The sequence below is a fragment of the Carcharhinus amblyrhynchos genome, chromosome 23, assembly GCF_965287045.1.
Source record: "Carcharhinus amblyrhynchos chromosome 23, sCarAmb.v2.hapA, whole genome shotgun sequence".
NCBI classification, from domain to species: Eukaryota; Metazoa; Chordata; class Chondrichthyes; order Carcharhiniformes; family Carcharhinidae; genus Carcharhinus; species Carcharhinus amblyrhynchos.
Window position 1 is genome coordinate 6,886,279 of NC_137346.1, and position 18,144 is coordinate 6,904,422.

Consider the following 18,144-nt stretch of genomic DNA (forward strand, 5'->3'; position numbering starts at 1 on the left):
CCCAAATTAACCAGCTAACCTCAATTCTCCTTGTTCCCGATTACCCCCACTAGTGGGGGTATTTCCCTCGTTCCCTCCCCTATTTTAGCAGTGTATCCATCCAACACCCAGTTCAGGGATTTAAAAGCCTGAAGATGAGGGTAGGAAGCTGACAGATGTGAAGAGCAGCACTGTTTTGGGGGAAGATGGTAAAGAGTAGGAGATGCTTTGATCTCAAGACAGCAGGAAGGTGAAGGAGGAAATGCAAACAGCAAGGAGAACATTTAAGGGTATTGAGCCCCTCAGGAAGGATAATAAAATGAAGATTGGAATGGGATACAAGTAGCAAGTAAACCTGAAATTAACAGTGGCCTGGAGATGGACATCTAAAGTTAAAGTTGATTTATTAGTCACAAGTAGACTTTCATTACCACTGCAATGAAGTTACTGTGAAATTTCCCAGTCACCACACTCTGGCATCTGTTCAGGTACATTGAGGGAGAACTTAGTGTGGCCAGTGTGCCTAACCAGCACATCTTTCAGACTAAGAAACTGGAGCATCTGGAGTAAAATGCACACAGACATTGGGAAGACATGCATTCTCTGCACAGAGTGACCTAAGCTGGGAATCGAACCCAGGTCCCTGGTGCTGAGAGGCAGCAGTGCTAACCATGTGCCACCCTACAGATTATCCAGTTAATCAGACAATCTTCTGTATACTTCAACTGACAAAAGGAAACAAATGTCTCTGAATAATGGACCAATGGTACATTCCCTTAACCAATGAGATTTCAAAATAGAATAGAATCTGGTTACAGAACAGAAAGAAGCATTCAGCCCAGAGTGGTTAGTGCCTGGAATGAATTGTCTTGACAGTGTACTGGTGGCAGATTCAACCATGGCTATTGGGTCATTTTCTGACAAGAACAGCAATGGGCAAGAGACATGGGAGTAGAACCAGGTATCTTGCAGAGTCAGCACAGGCTGGATGGCCCCATTCTACGATTCTGTTTGAGCTTGCTTCTGCAGTAGCAACACAGCTAGTCCCACTCCCCTTCTCCTTCCCCATAGCCCTTCAATAGCTTATCCAAGCCACGATTGGAGCTGCCTCCCTCACATTCACAGGCAGATCCTAACCACTTGCTGCATAAAGCAGTTTTATCCTCTTGGCACAATTGGTTCTTCTGCTGTTTATCTTCAGCATCCTCCAGTTCTCAAACCAGAGTAAATACCAGAAAATCTCAGGTCTGGCAGCATTTGCTTTGCTAAAGGGTCATCAGGACTCGAAAATCAGCTCTTCTCTCCTTACAGATGCTGCCAGACCTGCTGAGATTTTCCAGCATTTTCTCTTTTGATTTGAGATTCCAGCATCTGCAGTAGTTTGCTTTAATCCTCTGGTTCTCATTCCTGCTGCCAATTGGCTGTCTAATTTGTTCAGATCCTACCCGATTCTGAACTGTTTTATCAAATCTCCTTTCCCCATAACCTTCCCTTTGCAATGAAAATAAAAGTGAATGAGTTAAATCAGTGGATGAATGAGAAATAATGATTGGATTTTAAAGTCAGAAAGAAAAATGTAAACATTCACATTTCATATTCAAGAATAAGAATAATTATTTATTTTCACTCATCCTCATTCTGCCCAGAGGGGTTTGCACAGTAATGGCAATGTGTATTGTAAACAGCCCATTGTTTTCCAAGCAAGTTCAGGCACATGTTGTTGGCAATTTTAAGTCAAGGGGTTTTTTTTTTGCAATGCTAGATTCTGTTCAATCCTTTGTTCTTTAACCACAATAGACCCTGAAGCCTTTTGTGTTAAGCCCAATAACTCAGTATTAAAATTTTAATCTCAGATCTGCCCACTGTGGAGGCATAACAATGAGGGTTGGGGAAGGGGAGGGTAACTCCCTCCCTGTTCAGGCAGAGGATTTGAGCAGCATGGTGTAAAAAATTCTGCTGCAGTTTCCCCCCTACAACCCCAACCTTAGGACCAGTCATTCCCTAAACCCTTGAAATTGCTGGCCCTCAGAATCATTACACAGTGCAGGAGGCCATTCAGCCCATCAAGTCTGCACCAACAGCCCCACCTAGGCCCTGTCCCTGTAACTCCACACACTTATCCAGCTAACCTACACATCCTGGGACACACTAAGGGGCAATTTAGCATGGCCAATCAAACTAACCCACACATCTTTGGACTCCAGTCACTTGGGTTAATTGCCAGGTTATGTCCAAGAAGTTTAAGTTTAAAATCACAGAATTGCAATGCACAATTTAAAAGAAAAATAAAATTAGGGACAAGGTTAGAAGTTCCAGCTTTATTTCCACCTGGATGCATTCGGCACTAAACAGCTTGAAGTGATCAAGATGAAGTCTCGTATCACATCAGTTTGACTTTCTTTATAGGTTGGGGGTGGGAAAAGAGGTAGGAAACATCAACTTGGTGAAAAAGTTGAGTCAGGAGCCAGCTGTTTGGGAGTTAACCTGGCATTAATGCCAATTTCAAGCTCTGCTTTCAGGGGCAGACAGATAATCACCATTTCAGGGTCATTGCTGGTGGAACGACAGAGGTCATACCAAGAAGCTTTCTGCAGCACTCTTGGACAGACTTCAACATTTATCCCTGAAATTCCAGAGGTCTTACCCGAGAAGTTATTAAAAAAGTCGGAGTCACCAGAAGACTAGCAGAGCTTTGATATTTTGCCAGAAATCCTCCTGGGTCTGTATAAGGACTGGGAGAAGCCAGGCAGCGCTGCTAAAATGAGGTACAGGAAGGCAAGTTGGCATTTTGCCCCCCTCACCTCCCCCAATATATAAAGTTATTTACTGGTGTCACAAGTAGGCTTACATTAACACTGCAATGAAGTTACTGTGAAAATTCCCTAGTTGCCACATTCCTGTGCCTGTTCGGGTACAGAGGGAGAATTTAGCATGGCCAATGCACCCTAACCAGCACATCTTTCAGACTGTGGGAGGAAACTGGAGCACCCAGAGGAAACCCATGCAGACATGGGTAGAATGTGCAGACTCCACAGACAGTGACCCCAGCCAGAAATCAAATCTGGGTCCCTGGCACTATAAAGTCAACAGTACTAACCACTGCCACCCATGTGTGGTGCAGGTTACCTGCTCCTTTTGCTGGACCTCCTCCATAATGGTGGGATCTGAGAGCCCTTGGCCCTTGAGCCAGCTGGGGCACTGCACATCTTCAGTAGGAGTTGATGCGAGGACCCTACAGATACTGCTCCATGAAAATTGCATCAAATCAACAACAGAGTGGTAAAGCTGCAGGTGCCCATTTGAGCACCTCCAGAAAAACATACAAATTAGGATCTGGGTTAAGCCACTCAGCCCCTTGTCTGCTCCTGTAAGCTCAAGTTTAAAAAGGAGTTAGAACCAAAAACTAGTCTGAAAGTTCTGATTTATGAGTGTTACACATTTTAGCACCATTTCTTGGTTCAAGACACCCCAAACTCCCCCACAAAGTTTTTGATTCAATGTTGTTTCAATTAAATTATCCACTAATTCATATTAATGCAAAATTAATGCAGAAATAACAGCAGATTGAAAATTATGTACAAGTTCCCAGGATGACACATCACACACAAAAACAGCAAGTAATTCACATCCATCAAACATACGCAAGCCCCGAGAGATGGAAGCACGTGTACAGAGGCTGGCCATTCTAAATCATGTCCAAAGAAACTATTTAAACAGTGATCACAGGGGCACAGCTCCTCAGACATGGAGAGGGAGGGAGGGAGGGAGGGGGGTTGTATAAATAGTTGGTACCAGCTCAAAGTTCAGTTTGTAAAGTGTGTTTGAACAGTCAGCAGCTGCGGGGAAGGACTACGTGCTCAACCCTGACACAAAGGCTCCTTCTTCTCACCAGACAAAGTGGGTCTTTAGTTTCCTGCACTGAAGCTTAGCTTGGGAGGGATGGGGGGGGGGGGGGGGGAGGGAGGGGCGGCGGGGGATGGAACGACAAAACTGCTGCTGAACTACACCACTTCCAACAATCAGGACATGAATGACATTCAAACAGACCCCCCTCCCACTTTAATACCAGCAGTCTCCCTTCTAGCCTCAGGTATCCTCCTTGGTAGTTAATAGGTTTGCATTGCGGGGGGTGTGTGTGTGTGTGTGTGTGTGTGTGTGTGTGTGTGTGTGTGTGTGTGTGTGTGTGTGTGTGTGTGTGTGTATATAGAGGAGAAGTAGGGGAGCTCTTTATTGGGTTTCCTCAAGTGCCAGATGCTGGCAGGAGTGGGAGGGAAGGAGACAATTCCCAGCTGTACAAGTGCCTGCGCAAGAACAACAGAGAGGAAAGAGGCTATTTCTCCGCTGGCTGGAGAGTCTGAACAGGCACAGACTTGGAATAAGACGTCTGTGACTTAGAAATAGCAATGAGAAATTTCTTCACTCAAAAAGGGTCATGAATCTTTGAAATTCTGCACCCCAGAGAGCTGCAAATGCTCAATTGCTGAATATATTCAAGACTTGAGATTGATGGAATTTGAGTTGTGGTGATCAGGTGGTAACTGATCAGCTATTACCTTACTGGACAGCAGGGCAGGTTTCAGGAGCCTGAACAGATCCTAATCCAATTCCTTACCTTTTAAAAGGAAAGCCTGCATTTCCATAGCATTGTTCATGACCTGAGCATGTCCCAAAGCACTTTACTATCAATGAGGTGCTTTCAAAACATTATCCATTGTTTCAGCAGAGGAAACTCTGCAGCCAATTTGCACACAAGCTCTAACCTTCAATGGGATAACAAATAGCTGATTTTTTTTTAAAAAAGAGTGATGTTGGTTAAGGGACAAACATTGACCAGTTTCATTGACAGAAGTCATGATGTCAGCACTGTTTAGTGTCTCACCTGAGAGGCAGCACTTCCAACAGTGCAACACCTCCCCAGTCTCTCAGCCTTGTCACCATTAATAATAATTTAGAGTCACATGTAGGCTCACATTAACACTGCAATGAATTTATGTGAAAATTCCCTAGTCGCCACACTCGGCACCTGTTCGGTACACTGAGGGAGAATTTAACACAGCCAATGCACCTAGCCATTGTGTTTTATTTACAGGATGTGGGTTAGACCAGCATTTACTGCCCATCACTGGTTGCCCTCAAGGAGAGCATGGTGAGCCATCTTCTCAAACTGCTGCAGACCCCGCAGTATAGGTACTGGAATCATCAAATTCCTCCAGTGCAGAAGGAGGCCATTTATCAGGTCACCTAGAGTTTATTGCTTTAACAGCCTAGTGCTCAAGGCCCAAGACAAGGATTGAACCCACAACCTTCAAACCAGGAGCAGAGCTACCATTAACCAAAACGGCACTGCCAAGTGGAGGCAAGCAGCAAGTATGGAACAAGTCCTTTGTGAAGCACATCCCTTCTGATCACACACCGGGCTACCGATGACGTGCTTACAACACTGTCTTTATATTACCTGTATTTATACAGAAAGAGGAGACTTGTTTTTATGAAGTGACTTTCCAAAATCACCAGATGTCCCAAAGCACTTTATGGTTAAATGAAGCATTGAGTTGCAGTCCCTATTGTAATGTAGGCGAGGTGGCAGCCAATTTGTGCACAGCAAGCTCCCATACAGAAACTAATAATGACCAGATGATTGGCAACCAAAACAGAAAATACTGGAAAATCTCAGCAGGTCTGGCAGCATCTGCAAGATGAGAAAAGAGCTGACATTGCAAGTCCAAATGACCCTTTGTCAAAAAATCTAAATGCTTCAGATGCTGCCAGACCTGCTGAGATTTTCCAGCACACACCATAATTTGCTTTTAAACCAGATCAGGGATAAACACTGGACAGGACAGCAGAGATAACTCTCCTGCTTATCTTCATACAAGTCCCACAGGGTCCTTCACATCCACCCAAGACAGCAGGCAAGACAAGCCCAAACACCTCATCCCAGAGAGACAGCATGTCTGACAATGCAGCACTCTTACAGTACTGCACTGAGGCTTTGGTTTTTTGGGGGGGTCAGACTTCAGCTCATCATCAAGTCACTCAATGTGAAGAGAGCTGCTCACTAAAACACTGCATCTTTTAATAAGTCCCAAAGCACTTCACTGGAGGATGAACAATATTAAAAAACATATCCCAATTGCTTCTCACTTGGTTAGCTGGCCAAAAGCTGGGTCAAAGAGGTAGATTTTAAACAGCACAAAAGAGCAAGATGTTTAGGGAGGGAATCCTTAAACACAGATCCCACAATGTCAGGGACCCAGTTTGATTCCCAGCTTGGGTCACTGTCAGCATGGGTTTCCTACAGATGCTCTAGCTTCCTCCCACAGTCCAAAGACATGCAGGTTAGGTTGACTGGCCATGCTAAAGTTGACCCTACTGTCAGGGGATTAGCAGAGTAAATATGTGGGGTTATGAGAATAGAGCCTGGGTGGGATTGCGGCTGGTGCAGGCTCAATGGGCCAAATGGTGGCCTTCTGCACTGTCAGGGTTCTCTGTTTATCCCCAGATTTAGGGCTCATATCAAAGTCATTGGCTCTCATCACCCACATTCGCTCAAAAAACCTGTGATAGATAATGTCACCCCCACTCCACTGAGTAAATGCTTCCGAACTGTACACTGGAGTCAGGAACTCTCTCTCCAAGCGGGGAAATCCAGTATCAGGTTCTCCAGCTCTAATGCTGGTTCCTGCTCTGACTGCCCATCTGGCTTCGTTTCACTGCTGGGCTATTTTCTTTCCCCCCTGGGATGCCTCTCACTCACACACCATCAGAACTGCAGGAGCAACCTACAGAAAAAGGTCAGACAAGGGTCACCAAGTTACTTTCGCCAACCACCACCAGCCCGCCTGCTCTTATATCCGCCCTTGGAGATTAACACCTGCCCTGACGTTGAGTGCAGTAATTTAACACTTAAAACCTCTGCATGACACAGCAATGCTCTGCAGTCTGGCTAGTACCGCGGGAACAGGGAGAGGCCATTCAGCCCTTCAATCCTGTTCTGCCAGTTAGATCATGTCTGGTATGCATCTTAATTCCATCTACCCAGCTTGGTTCCACATCTGTTAAAACCCACATTAACAAAAAAACACTATCAAAACCAATTTTCAAACTAGTCTCCTAGAGAGATCCAGATTTGTTTGATGCAGTGTTTTCTGAATGGCCTGCTTTTAATATTAAGGTCAAGCCACCTTTGTTCTGGAATCTCTGCACCAAGAGGAGATAGTTTGCCTCTTTCAAATTCTTCAGAATCATCTCAAACTCCTCCACTGCCAGAGTTTCCAAAATTCTGTTCACTTTAGAATTGAAGTCCACTACATCTACGAGGAATGGCCTACTGAAATGACCCCTGTCCAATCCAATGGAAATTCCAAGAAATAGGTAGAAGCAAAGTTAATCCTAAAATTAAGGATTTATTTCCACCCCTAACCCAACACTAATCTATCCACACATTCCAGTGTCAAACATCTTGCAATACTCGCACGGTACAGGTAACTGTACGCAACTGACATCACCCACTGTTCAGTAACAAAGAACACAAATACTAATCAAAATATACAGGTGCACTCTGCTCTTCATCTTTCCATTTGGTTAATAAAATGGTTCAAGTCCACATGCATGCATCATGGGAATGAGGAGGAGGAATAGGCACGGAGCAACGTTTCACTCACACCTTTGCCAATTTAGCCTACCATATCCACTGCTCCCAATGTGGCCTCTACATTGGGAAGACTCAACACAAATTGGATGACCTCTTTGTAGAGCACCAGGCAGCACACAGTGGTTAGCACTGCTGCCTCAGCACCAGGGACACAGGTTTAATTCCAGCCTTGGGTCACTGTGTGGAGGCTGCACATTCTCCCCATGTCTGAGTGGGTTTCCTCCCATAGTCCAAAGTTGTGTTTCAGGGTAGGGTAGATGCTTGGAGTTATCAGGACAGGGCCTGGATGGGATTGTTGTTAGTGCAGGCTCATTGGGCCAAATGACCTCCTTCTGCACTGTAAAGTTTTCTATGGACATGCCCAGATGCGTCTATGACTTGTCACCTTGGGAACTGCTGCTTGACTCAGCACCATATCACATTGTACACCAACTGACATTCAAAAGCCTTGAAATAATATTCTGTGGCAAGGTGTCTGCTGGAGTTTAAGCCTGCTTTCTGCTCAAGAACATTCTACAAAGAATTGAGTCCACATAATTCTTCCATTACTCATAAGATGGACACCCCACCACAACATTTTTAAGAGATTCAATTAGGTCAGTACCTTTGAGATGAGCTCATCGTGGTTTGCGAGGTGGGCCCGGCAGTGGATGCAGCTGTATGTCCTGTGGCAGGTGGGCAGATAAGCCTGGAATGTCTTCGATCTTGTCATCTTCACCATGGGGGCCACCGGACGCAGCGCAAACTCCGGGCTGCTCCACGAGGCACTGAGACAGGTTGGTTCACACGGAAAACACTGGAACACGCAGGTGAAGGCCGTGGTGTGGCAAGCGGGTGGTGTGGCAGGGTTCCACACACTGCTGGGCACCAGGGCAGGGGGAGGGGAGGGGGCAGGGCCACTGGCCTCGGAAAGACGACTAGGGTGGCCAAAGGGACTGGTGTCTAGTTCAACCAACCTGGCATAGAAAGAATCATTTGTTAGTGCTGTAAAAACCACACAGTGCCCATAGTGCAAGAACATAATAGGAGTAGGCCATTCAGCCCCTCAAGCTTGCTTCACCATTCAATAAGATCATGACAGGCCTGCAGCCTCAATGTCTGTTTGACACCTGTATCCCTAAATTTCCACACAGTATCCAAAAATCAAATGCCCTCAACCTTAATAGATTCATTGACTGACCAGTCTTCTGGGGAGTAGAGAATTCCAAAAATTCGTTATCCTTTTTGAGTGAGGATTTTTCTCCTCATCTCAGTCCACATAGTTGGCTCCTTATCTTGACCCTGGGTTAATGGACTCTCCAGCCAGGGAAATCGGTTTCTCAATATCTCCTGGTCAAACCCTCTTAGGAATCTGATGTTTCAAGTGAGAAAATATCTCAGTCTCGTGACTCCTTGTATAAGAAGTCCCCCACCCAGAAGAACCAGGGCAGCAAACAATAGCTTCCCTATAGCACAGAAGGATGCCAGGTTGTCTGGCTCATCGAGTCTGACCAACTCTGAAAGATCATCCTTACCCAGGCCCACTCTCCTGTCCTATCTCCATATTTACCATGGCCAATCCATCTAACCTGCATAGCTTTGGACTGTGGGAGGAAACCTGAGCACCCAGAGGAAACACACAAATGCAGGGAGAACATGCAAATTCCACAGTCACCCAGAGCTGGAATCAAACCTGGGTCCCTGGTGATGGTGTCACCATGCTGTCCCTAATTTGGAATTAAAAAACCAGTGTCAGTGTAACAACCATTAAAATACCAAGTTGTGAAAATCCATCTGGTACTCTAAAATCTTAGGGAAGGAAACCTTGCCTTATCTGGCCTATATGTGGCTTCAGATCTCTCTTTATTGCTCCTTTGCTTCCCTCTGAAATAGCCTAACAATTGCCAAGAAGGTGGCTCACCATCTCCTGGGCAGTAAATGCTGATCTTAATAACATCACGTAGAATTAATGTTTTGAAAAGATTCAAAGTTGGAGAAGGGGCAGTAGGATTGTGTCACAGGATGAGAGAAAGTGGCTGACATTGGATTAATTGAGATGAAAAGACTTGTGTGGACTGAAAACTAGGACCACCTAGGAATAAAATCAGAATGCTTACAGCACAGGAGGCCTTCAGCCCATCATGCCTTTCAAGTTCCTATGAGGAACTCAGCTAGCCCCGCTCATCCACTGTGTTCCTTTCACCTGGCAATTCTTTTCTCCAGATAATTATCCAATTTCTGGTTGAAAGCCACATTCTAATCTGCCCACAATGCATTCCAGAACCTAACCACCTGCTTTGTAATTTACCAAAAGGTTGTCATGTGGTGATTAAATTGGTGCTCTGATTCTCAACCCTCCCACCAATGGGAGCAGTTTCTCATCACCTACTCTGCCCAAAACCATCATGACCTTGACCAGGTAGCCTCCTTTCAGGAAAACATTCCCAGCTTTTCCCATCCATCCAGGAGATTTGGGGTGGGAAGCAGTGGGAAGAAAGGTAGGAATGTTCTTGTTCAGGCATTGATCTTGGGGCAGGATGTCCCATGACTACTGACTCCTAGAGTTTCACAGCACAAAGAAACCATCTGACCCATTCTGCCCCTTTGATGGAGCTATCCAATTAATCACACTCCTCCTGGCCCCATTGGTTTAGCTGCAAAATGGTGGAAAATTGCACAAACCACATCACTTGTGATTTGCAACACCTCCAGTTGATCTTATCACCAGTTCATAAGATATAGGAGCAAGATTAGACCATTAGGCCCATTGAGTCCACTCTGCCATTCGATCGTGGCTGATATGTTCCTCAACCCCATTTTCCTGCCTTCTCCCCATTATCTTTCAACCCATCGATTAAAAATCTGTCTAACTCCTCAAGTTTACTCTGTCCCAGCATCCACCACACTTGGGGTAGCAAATTCCACAGATTCACACCCCTTTGGGAGAAGTAGTTTCTCCTCAACTGTTTTAAGTTTGCTACCCCTTATCCAAAGATTGTGACCTCTTGCCTTAGAATGCCCCACAAGAGGAAGCATCTGCTCCACCTCTACTTTATCCATTTCTTTTATTGTCATGTATACCTCAATTTGATCTCCCCTCATTCTAACTTGAGTATAGCCCTAAACTGTTCAACCTCTTCCCTTTGCAGTGACTGTGTTCCCTTAAGATTAATTAGGGTAGATTTCCAACAAACCTGCTGTTACTGTACCTGCCTCCTTCCCTTTGTTTCTCTGGGCCTTTTTACCCTCCCTAACTTAGGGGACAGTAGTGAACTGACCACTTCTGCAGCCACTACAAGGAACATTGCAACTGGCCAGGAGGTGTTGGTAATGCATTGCATTATTCCTGATCCTTGGACCTAACAAGGCAGAAGAAACTGATCTTGCTGCACCAGAACTGTTCAACTCAGCAAGGCAGAGATTGAAGAAAAGCTGGGATATGGTTTTAAGTCCCAGCTCTCTAAAATACTGTGCCCTGCCCTATAACCACCCAGCCAGTAAAATAATGTGATTTGAACTGAACGAGGAAGGGGCAATGAAGTGGATTTCTAATCCCCTCCCTATTAAAACAGTAGACATTCAGCAAATCTACCCAACATGATGCTTAAACAAAAGGTTACACTTGATATTGCTCAAGGGAGAAACACTGGCCAGATCACCAGAAAGAATTCCCCTGCTCTTCAGCACAGTGCCAAGGGATCCTTTACATCCTCCTGAGGCAGCAGGCAGGGTCTCAGCTGAAAAGAAAGCACCTGCAACAACACAGCACCCCCAGTGCTTGCTGAGATAATGCGCTCCCGTCTCTGGAGGGGAGAGCCTGAAATCATGACCCCCTGACTCGAGTGAGATTGCTACCAGCTGAGATAAGGCTAACAGCTAATTAAATCTTAGTGGGAGAATACTCCCTGTGGGACATTTTAAAAGATTGTCTTTTTCATTGCCATGACTCTCAATTAATTCTCTGAAACACAGGACTCCGTCTTACCAATATTTTTTAAAAAAACACCAACTTTTAAAGCTTAAAATACTGAAGCCAAACAGATCTCAAATCAAATCCCAAGAGCTGAACTTTGATTTCCCGGAGAAATTTAGCTAACAATTCAGCACTGCTACTGGCTTTGGAACATAACACATTAAAATTACTTTTTTCCTTTTGAAGAGGGCATCTTTCCTTTAAAGATGGTGACACAGTGATTAGCATTGTTGCCTCAGTGCCACAGACGCAAGTTCGATTCCAGCTTTAGGTCACTGTGTGGAGTTTGCACTTTCTCCGTGTCTGTGTGGATTTCCTCCCACACTCCAAAGATGTGGGGGTTAGGTCGATTGGCCATGCTGAATTGACCCTAGTGTCAAGGGGATTAGCAAGGTAAATGAGGGTTATGGGAATAGGGCCTGGGTAGGATTGTGGTTGGCACAGACTCATTGGGCCAAATGGTCTCCTCCTGTACTGTAGGGATTCTCTGGTGATTTGAGTGTGGGTAGATGTTGAAGCTGGCGGTTTCTACTTTGATGTACTGCAGGATCACCATCCTAAAAAATTAAGCTTTTAAAAAAATTAAAATCCTATTAATTCAATAAGGAACCAGGGAAAGGACATGGAATAGACAAATTCCATCTGAAGAGTTAACAGCACCCACACAATGTGCCAAATGGCTTCCTGCTGTGTTGAAAGTGCTATCATTCTATAAGCCAGATATGGGCATGAGTGGAAACTTGCTCTTTGTAAAGATGCAACAGCCTTGTGGTTGTTACTTTCAGACTTTGCTGTCACATGATGCATATTTTTGGGGCTCTGTTGTAATCTTTTGGTAAATAAATGCAATGCTGTGGGAGCAGAGGGTGTTACTGAATAAGCGTATGTGTGAAATACAGGTTCCGTGTAGTGGCAGAGAGTGCAAGAGTTAAGTGGCAGTCTGGGCTAGGTTTGGCTCCAAAACAGAAAGTTGCGGGTTCAAGTCTCACTCCAGAGACTTGAAGACCCAAAGCCAGCCCAACATTCTTAGTACAGTACTGGGAGAGTGCCAAAGTGTCAGAGGCACTGACGTTTGGCTTTGATATTAAACTGAAGCCACCTCTCTTGGGATGTAAAGGTGCTATTTTGAAAATAGCCAGACAAGTTCTCCCTGGATGTCATGCCTAGCACCTCAGGAAAAAAATGGGCAGCAGTGTTTAGCACAGCACCTGGGATCCAGTTCAAGTCCAACCTTGGGACACTGGAGTTTACATGTTCCCTATGCATCTGCTGGGTTCTCTGGGTACTCCTGTTTCCTCCCACAGTCCAAAGATTTGCCAGTTGCATGGATTGGCTATGCTAAATTGCCTCTTGGGGGATAAATCTAAGGTTTTGGGGATAAAGGCTGGATGCGATTGTTGTCAGTTTAGGCATGATGGGCCAAATGGCCTCCTCCTGCACTGTGGGAATTCTATTCTATTATCTGTGTGCAAACTTGCTACTGTGATTCCCTGCATTGCAGTGACAACAAAAAAGATACTTCCATTCACCATAAAACCTAGTTGGGGCAACCAGAAATTGTGCAATGTGCACACTATACCAGCTCTACATAACTGTGGCTGGGCTACATTGAGATCACGATACCAGTGTAACAAACACTAAAGCTGCTGCATTATATCTTCAGTGCAGGGTATGTCATGATATTTTAATGATGAGTTGCATTTATGAGCGCTTCCCTGGGTGCTTGCCATTTAATGTCGTGAATCAGTGACTGTGTACACAACCTCAGTGAAAGGCACATTCCAGCATTTTCTTTTCTGAACCTTTGGAATTTTTTGACCAAAGGCAGGGGAGGGACAAATTCAGTAGAAAGCTGGAATGCTCTTTCTCCCCCACCATCTCCCTCCTGAGCATCTCACCCCCAGCCCCTCCAAAAAGGCTGGGGTGGCTGGAGGTCAATTGGAAATTGCCTCCATCTGGTCCTATATTGCTGGATTACTGACCTGGACGTGGAGATGCTGGCGTTGGACTGGGGCAAGCGCAGTAAGGGGGTCTCAACACCAGGTTAAAGGCCAGAGTCAGACTTTAGCCTGGTGTTGACAGACCTCTTACTAAACTGGGCCATTGGTTATGTTATTGGACTAATACTCTAGAACCTAGACTACCAACCCAGCACCAGAAAGTTGATTTTCCACCACTCCCCCACAACAGTAGCTCTAAGAATTTGATTTTTTGTTAAATCTGGAAATAAAAACAATCAGGAAGAGTAAGTGCAAAGTGAATTGTTGTGAACATGACTAGTTCACTATCTTTCAGAAGGACGGTACAATTACCAAGATTGTTGGGGCAGGGTGGGGGGAGGAGGGTGAGGAGCTCTTTGCAAAGCACACTTGAGGTATGGATCACAGACCAGCCCCCTACACTGTGGTGCCACTGTGTGGGATTTTGCAATCCAGTGCCCTTTTCCAACGGACTACGTGTAGTTGGGCAGACTGGGACTTGGCTCCTTACCAGCCAGGGCCAGGCATCTGTCAACTAATTAATTCAGGGCCTGTTCCTGCAATGACTGGGGTTAACAGTAAGAATCTCAACACCAGGTTAAAGTCCAACAGGTTTATTTGGTAGCAAAAGCCACAAGCTTTTGGGGTTTGCCCCTTTGTTAGGGAGTGGGAATTACTGCGTTTACTCCAATCCAACGCTGGCATCGCTACATCATGACTGGGATTTCCAGTCACAAGTGTGGGCAGCCCACAATCTTGGCAAAAGGAGTAATGGAGATGGCAAGGTGGCACAGTGGTTAGCACTGCTATCTAGGCAAGGGACATGAGTTCAATTCTGGCCTCAAGTGACTGTGGAGTTTGCGCATTCTCCCTAGTGTCTGCGTGGGTTTCCTCCCACAGTCCAAAGATGCGCGGGTTAGGTTGATTGGCCGATCCTGGTGTCGGGGGGGGGGGGGGGGGGGGGGGGGGGCGGATTAGCAAGATTAATATGTGGGGTTACGAGAATAAGGCCTGGGTGGGGATTGTGCAGATTCGATGGGTCAAATGACTCCTCCTGCACTGTAAGGATTCTACGAGACACAAGGAGTCATTGTTTCAAGCAGCGAGTGGCTAGGATCTACAATGCACTGTCCGAGAGTTTAGCATGTTTAAAGGTAATTGGATAATTGGCTGAAACTGATGATGCGCAGGGGATGAACAGCAATGAGCTGCTGCAGACAACAGATCGAATGAATTCCTTCCATGTTTTAAGAATCTCAGGATTGTTACATGTGAGCATGCACTGAGCTTGCGGAAACTCCTCTCTTCTTCACCTCCCCTATCATCTAGAAGGGCAAAAACAGAAATATCACAAAACACCATGTTCCTCTCCATGGAAGCCACTAACCCTCCTGACCACCATTGCTGAATCAGTACCTTGGAAATCCCTACTCAAAGTCATGGACTGCAGCAGTTCAAGGAGAACTTGTGCCATCATATTTTCAAGGCAATAAATGCCAATCTTTCTGCCAATTTAAATAATCAATGCAGGATAAAGAAACTTGGAGGAAGTGCAGCATCAGAAGTGATGGCAAACAAGCAGAAAAAAATTACTCAGCCCTAGTGCAGCCCATTCAGTCTATTTATCTATTTTATTCACTTACAAAATGTGGGCATCACTGGTTAGGCCAACATTTATCGACCACTCTAGCTGTCCTCAAGATGGCAGTGAGCTGCCTTCAACTGCTGCAGTCTGTGTAGGTACACCCACAGTGCTGTTAGGGAGGGAGTTCCAGGATTTTGACCCAGCAGTGAAGGAACGACAATATATTCCCAAGTCAGGATGGTGAATGACTTGGAGGGAGAACATGCTGGTGGTGTTCCCATTATCTGCTGCTCTTGTCCTTCTGGATGGTAGCAGTCACGAGTTTGGAAGTAGCTGCATGAGGAACCTTATTGAGTTGCTGCAGTGCATCTTTAGATGATACTCACTACTGCTACAGTTTTAATGGAGGGGGAAGGGGTGCCAATCAAGTGGACTGCTTTGTCCTGGATGGTGTTGAGTTTTGTGTTGGAGCTGCACTCATTCAGGCAAGTAGACAATATTCTATCATATTCCTGAAGCGTGCCTTGTAGATCATAAGAACATAAGAAATAGGAGCAGGAGTGGGCCATCTAGCCCTTTGAGCCTGCCCCGCCATTCAATAAGATCATGGCTGATCTGTCGTGGCTCAGTTCCACATTCCCGCCCTCTCCCCATAACCCTTAATCCCCTCGCTTATCAAAAACCCATCAACCCACATCTTAAAAATATTTAGCGAGGTAGCCTCCACCACTTCAATGGGCAGAGAATTCCAGAGATTCACCACCCTTTGAGTGAAGAAGTTCCTCCTCAACTCCGTTCTAAACCACCCCCCCTTTATCTTGAGGCTGTGTCCCCTAGTCCTACTGTCCTTTCTGAGCAGGAAGAATCTCTCCACCTCTATCCTATCCATATATCATGGACAAGCTTTGGGAGTCAGGACGTGAACTACTCATTACAGAATATCTAGTCTCTGATCTGCTCTTGTAGTGCAAGGAGGGGGACAAGGATAATCCAGTTCAGTTCTTGGTCCATAACCCCCCTGGATGTTGATAGTGGGGGTTTCTGTAAAAGGTAAAGCCCTTGAATATCAAGAGGGCGATTGTTAGATTCTCTCGTGTTAGAGATGGCCAATGCCTGGCACTTGTTGGTGCAATGTTACTTGCCACATGTCAGCTCAAGCCTGGAGGCTGTCCAGGTCTTACTGCATTTGGATTTGGACTGCTTCAGTATTTAATGATTCATGAATGGTGTTGAACATTGTGCAGCCAGCCCCACTTCTGATCTTATGATGGAAGGGAGGTCAATGATGAAGCAGAAGATGGTTTGGCCTAGGACACAACCCCAGGTACATCCAAACAGCACAGGGTTTCCTCCCCCCCGCCGCCCAATTCCCTGCAACTCCAGTTTTGCTAGAGCTCCTTGATGCCCCACTTGGTCAAATGCTCTCACTCTCACCTCAGATATTCAACTGTTTCGTCCACATTCGAACCAAGGCTATAATGGACCACTACTGACATTAATCCCATGATTCTGCCTCAGTTCTATATTTCTTAAAACCATTTTGCAACTAAAAAATAAACCAATCTGTTTTGAAACTTGCAATTGATTCCCTCCCATCATGCTGGGTTCAATAGCTTGAGGGGGCAGGACTAGAGTTCCACGGCTGCACTGCCGTGTGTGAAGAATCGCAACAAGGTCACAGTCTATACTCGAGCCTCGCCTACGAATGTCCATTCACCCATCCAGTTGCCCTGGGTCAGTGCCCTGGTCCCTGCCACAGTTAAACCTTTTCAGCTGCAATACAGCCAAGCTCAGATTCTGAAAGAGCTGTAGGTTATGATAGTTAACAATAATTCAGCCTATGAAGGGCCAGGACACATTTCCCATCTGAACACAAATAAAAATGGGAAATTAAAATAATGGGTTGAAAGGATTACTGAGGGGATTGCAGCAACGCTCACGCTGCTCCACCCCCCACAAAGCCTCTCTGGGCCTGCCGGACATCCGGGTGATTGGCAGCCTCAGACCCCGCCCCTTCTGTTGGTAAACACCGCGCCCACGTGACCTCCCGATTACGTCACGCGCAGCCCGCTCCTGCAGCAGAAAAATGTCGGACAGTTCGGTAACCCGGGGCAACCGTGGGGGGGGGGGCGGTAACCCGGGGCAACGCAATTCGGCCTTTGTTCATCATTTTAAAAAGGAGAAATTCCAATTAATGCAACAATTCACCCCCCAAATAAACAAACCCCAACCGTTTATAAACCGTCCCTGCACCACCACCCCCCACCAATCTTCACAATAGCAACAGACACAGAGACACACTGACAGACAGAGAGGGAGAGAGAGCGGGAGAGACAGACACAGACAGAGACACTGACGGACAGAGGGAGAGAGAGAGGGAGACAGACAGACTGACAGAGGGAGGGAGAGAGAGAGACACAGACAGAGGGGGAGAGAGACACAGACACAGAGGGAGAGAGACAGAGACACACAGAGGGAGAGGGAGGGAGAGAAAGAGAGACAGACACACTGGCAGACAGAGGGATAGAGAGAGACACTGACAGAGAGAGAGGGAGAGACAGAGACACACACTGACAGACAGGGGAGAGAAAGAAAGCGACAGAGACACACACTGACAGACAGAGGGACAGAGAGAGAGACACACACTGACAGACAGAGAGACAGAGAGAGACACACACTGACAGAGAGAGAGAGGGAGAGACAGAGACACACACTGACAGAGAGAGAGAGACAGAGACAGAGACACACACAGAGAGAGAGGGAGAGACAAAGACACACACTGACAGAGAGAGAGAGACGGAGAGACAGAGACACACACTGACAGAGAGAGAGAGACGGAGAGACAGAGACACACACTGACAGAGAGAGAGAGACGGAGAGACAGACACACTCTGACAGAGAGAGGGAGGGAGAGACAGACACACACTGACAGAGAGAGAGACGGAGAGACAGACACACACTGACAGACAGGGGAGAGAAAGAAAGCGACAGAGAC

At 46.1% G+C, this 18,144-nt stretch overlaps 1 protein-coding gene across 1 annotated transcript in view; it reads right to left on the reverse strand.

The window, feature by feature from the left end:
• ypel2a (yippee-like 2a) overlaps positions 1–8,585 on the reverse strand; it is a 45,366-nt gene extending 36,781 nt beyond the window's left edge. Inside the window, exon 1 of the mRNA XM_080210736.1 lies at positions 8,238–8,585. Coding sequence (XP_080066862.1) covers positions 8,238–8,354 — 117 coding nt within the window. The 5' untranslated portion in view covers positions 8,355–8,585. The remainder of the gene's footprint in view (positions 1–8,237) is intronic.
• Between the last annotated feature and the right edge of the window lie 9,559 nt (positions 8,586–18,144).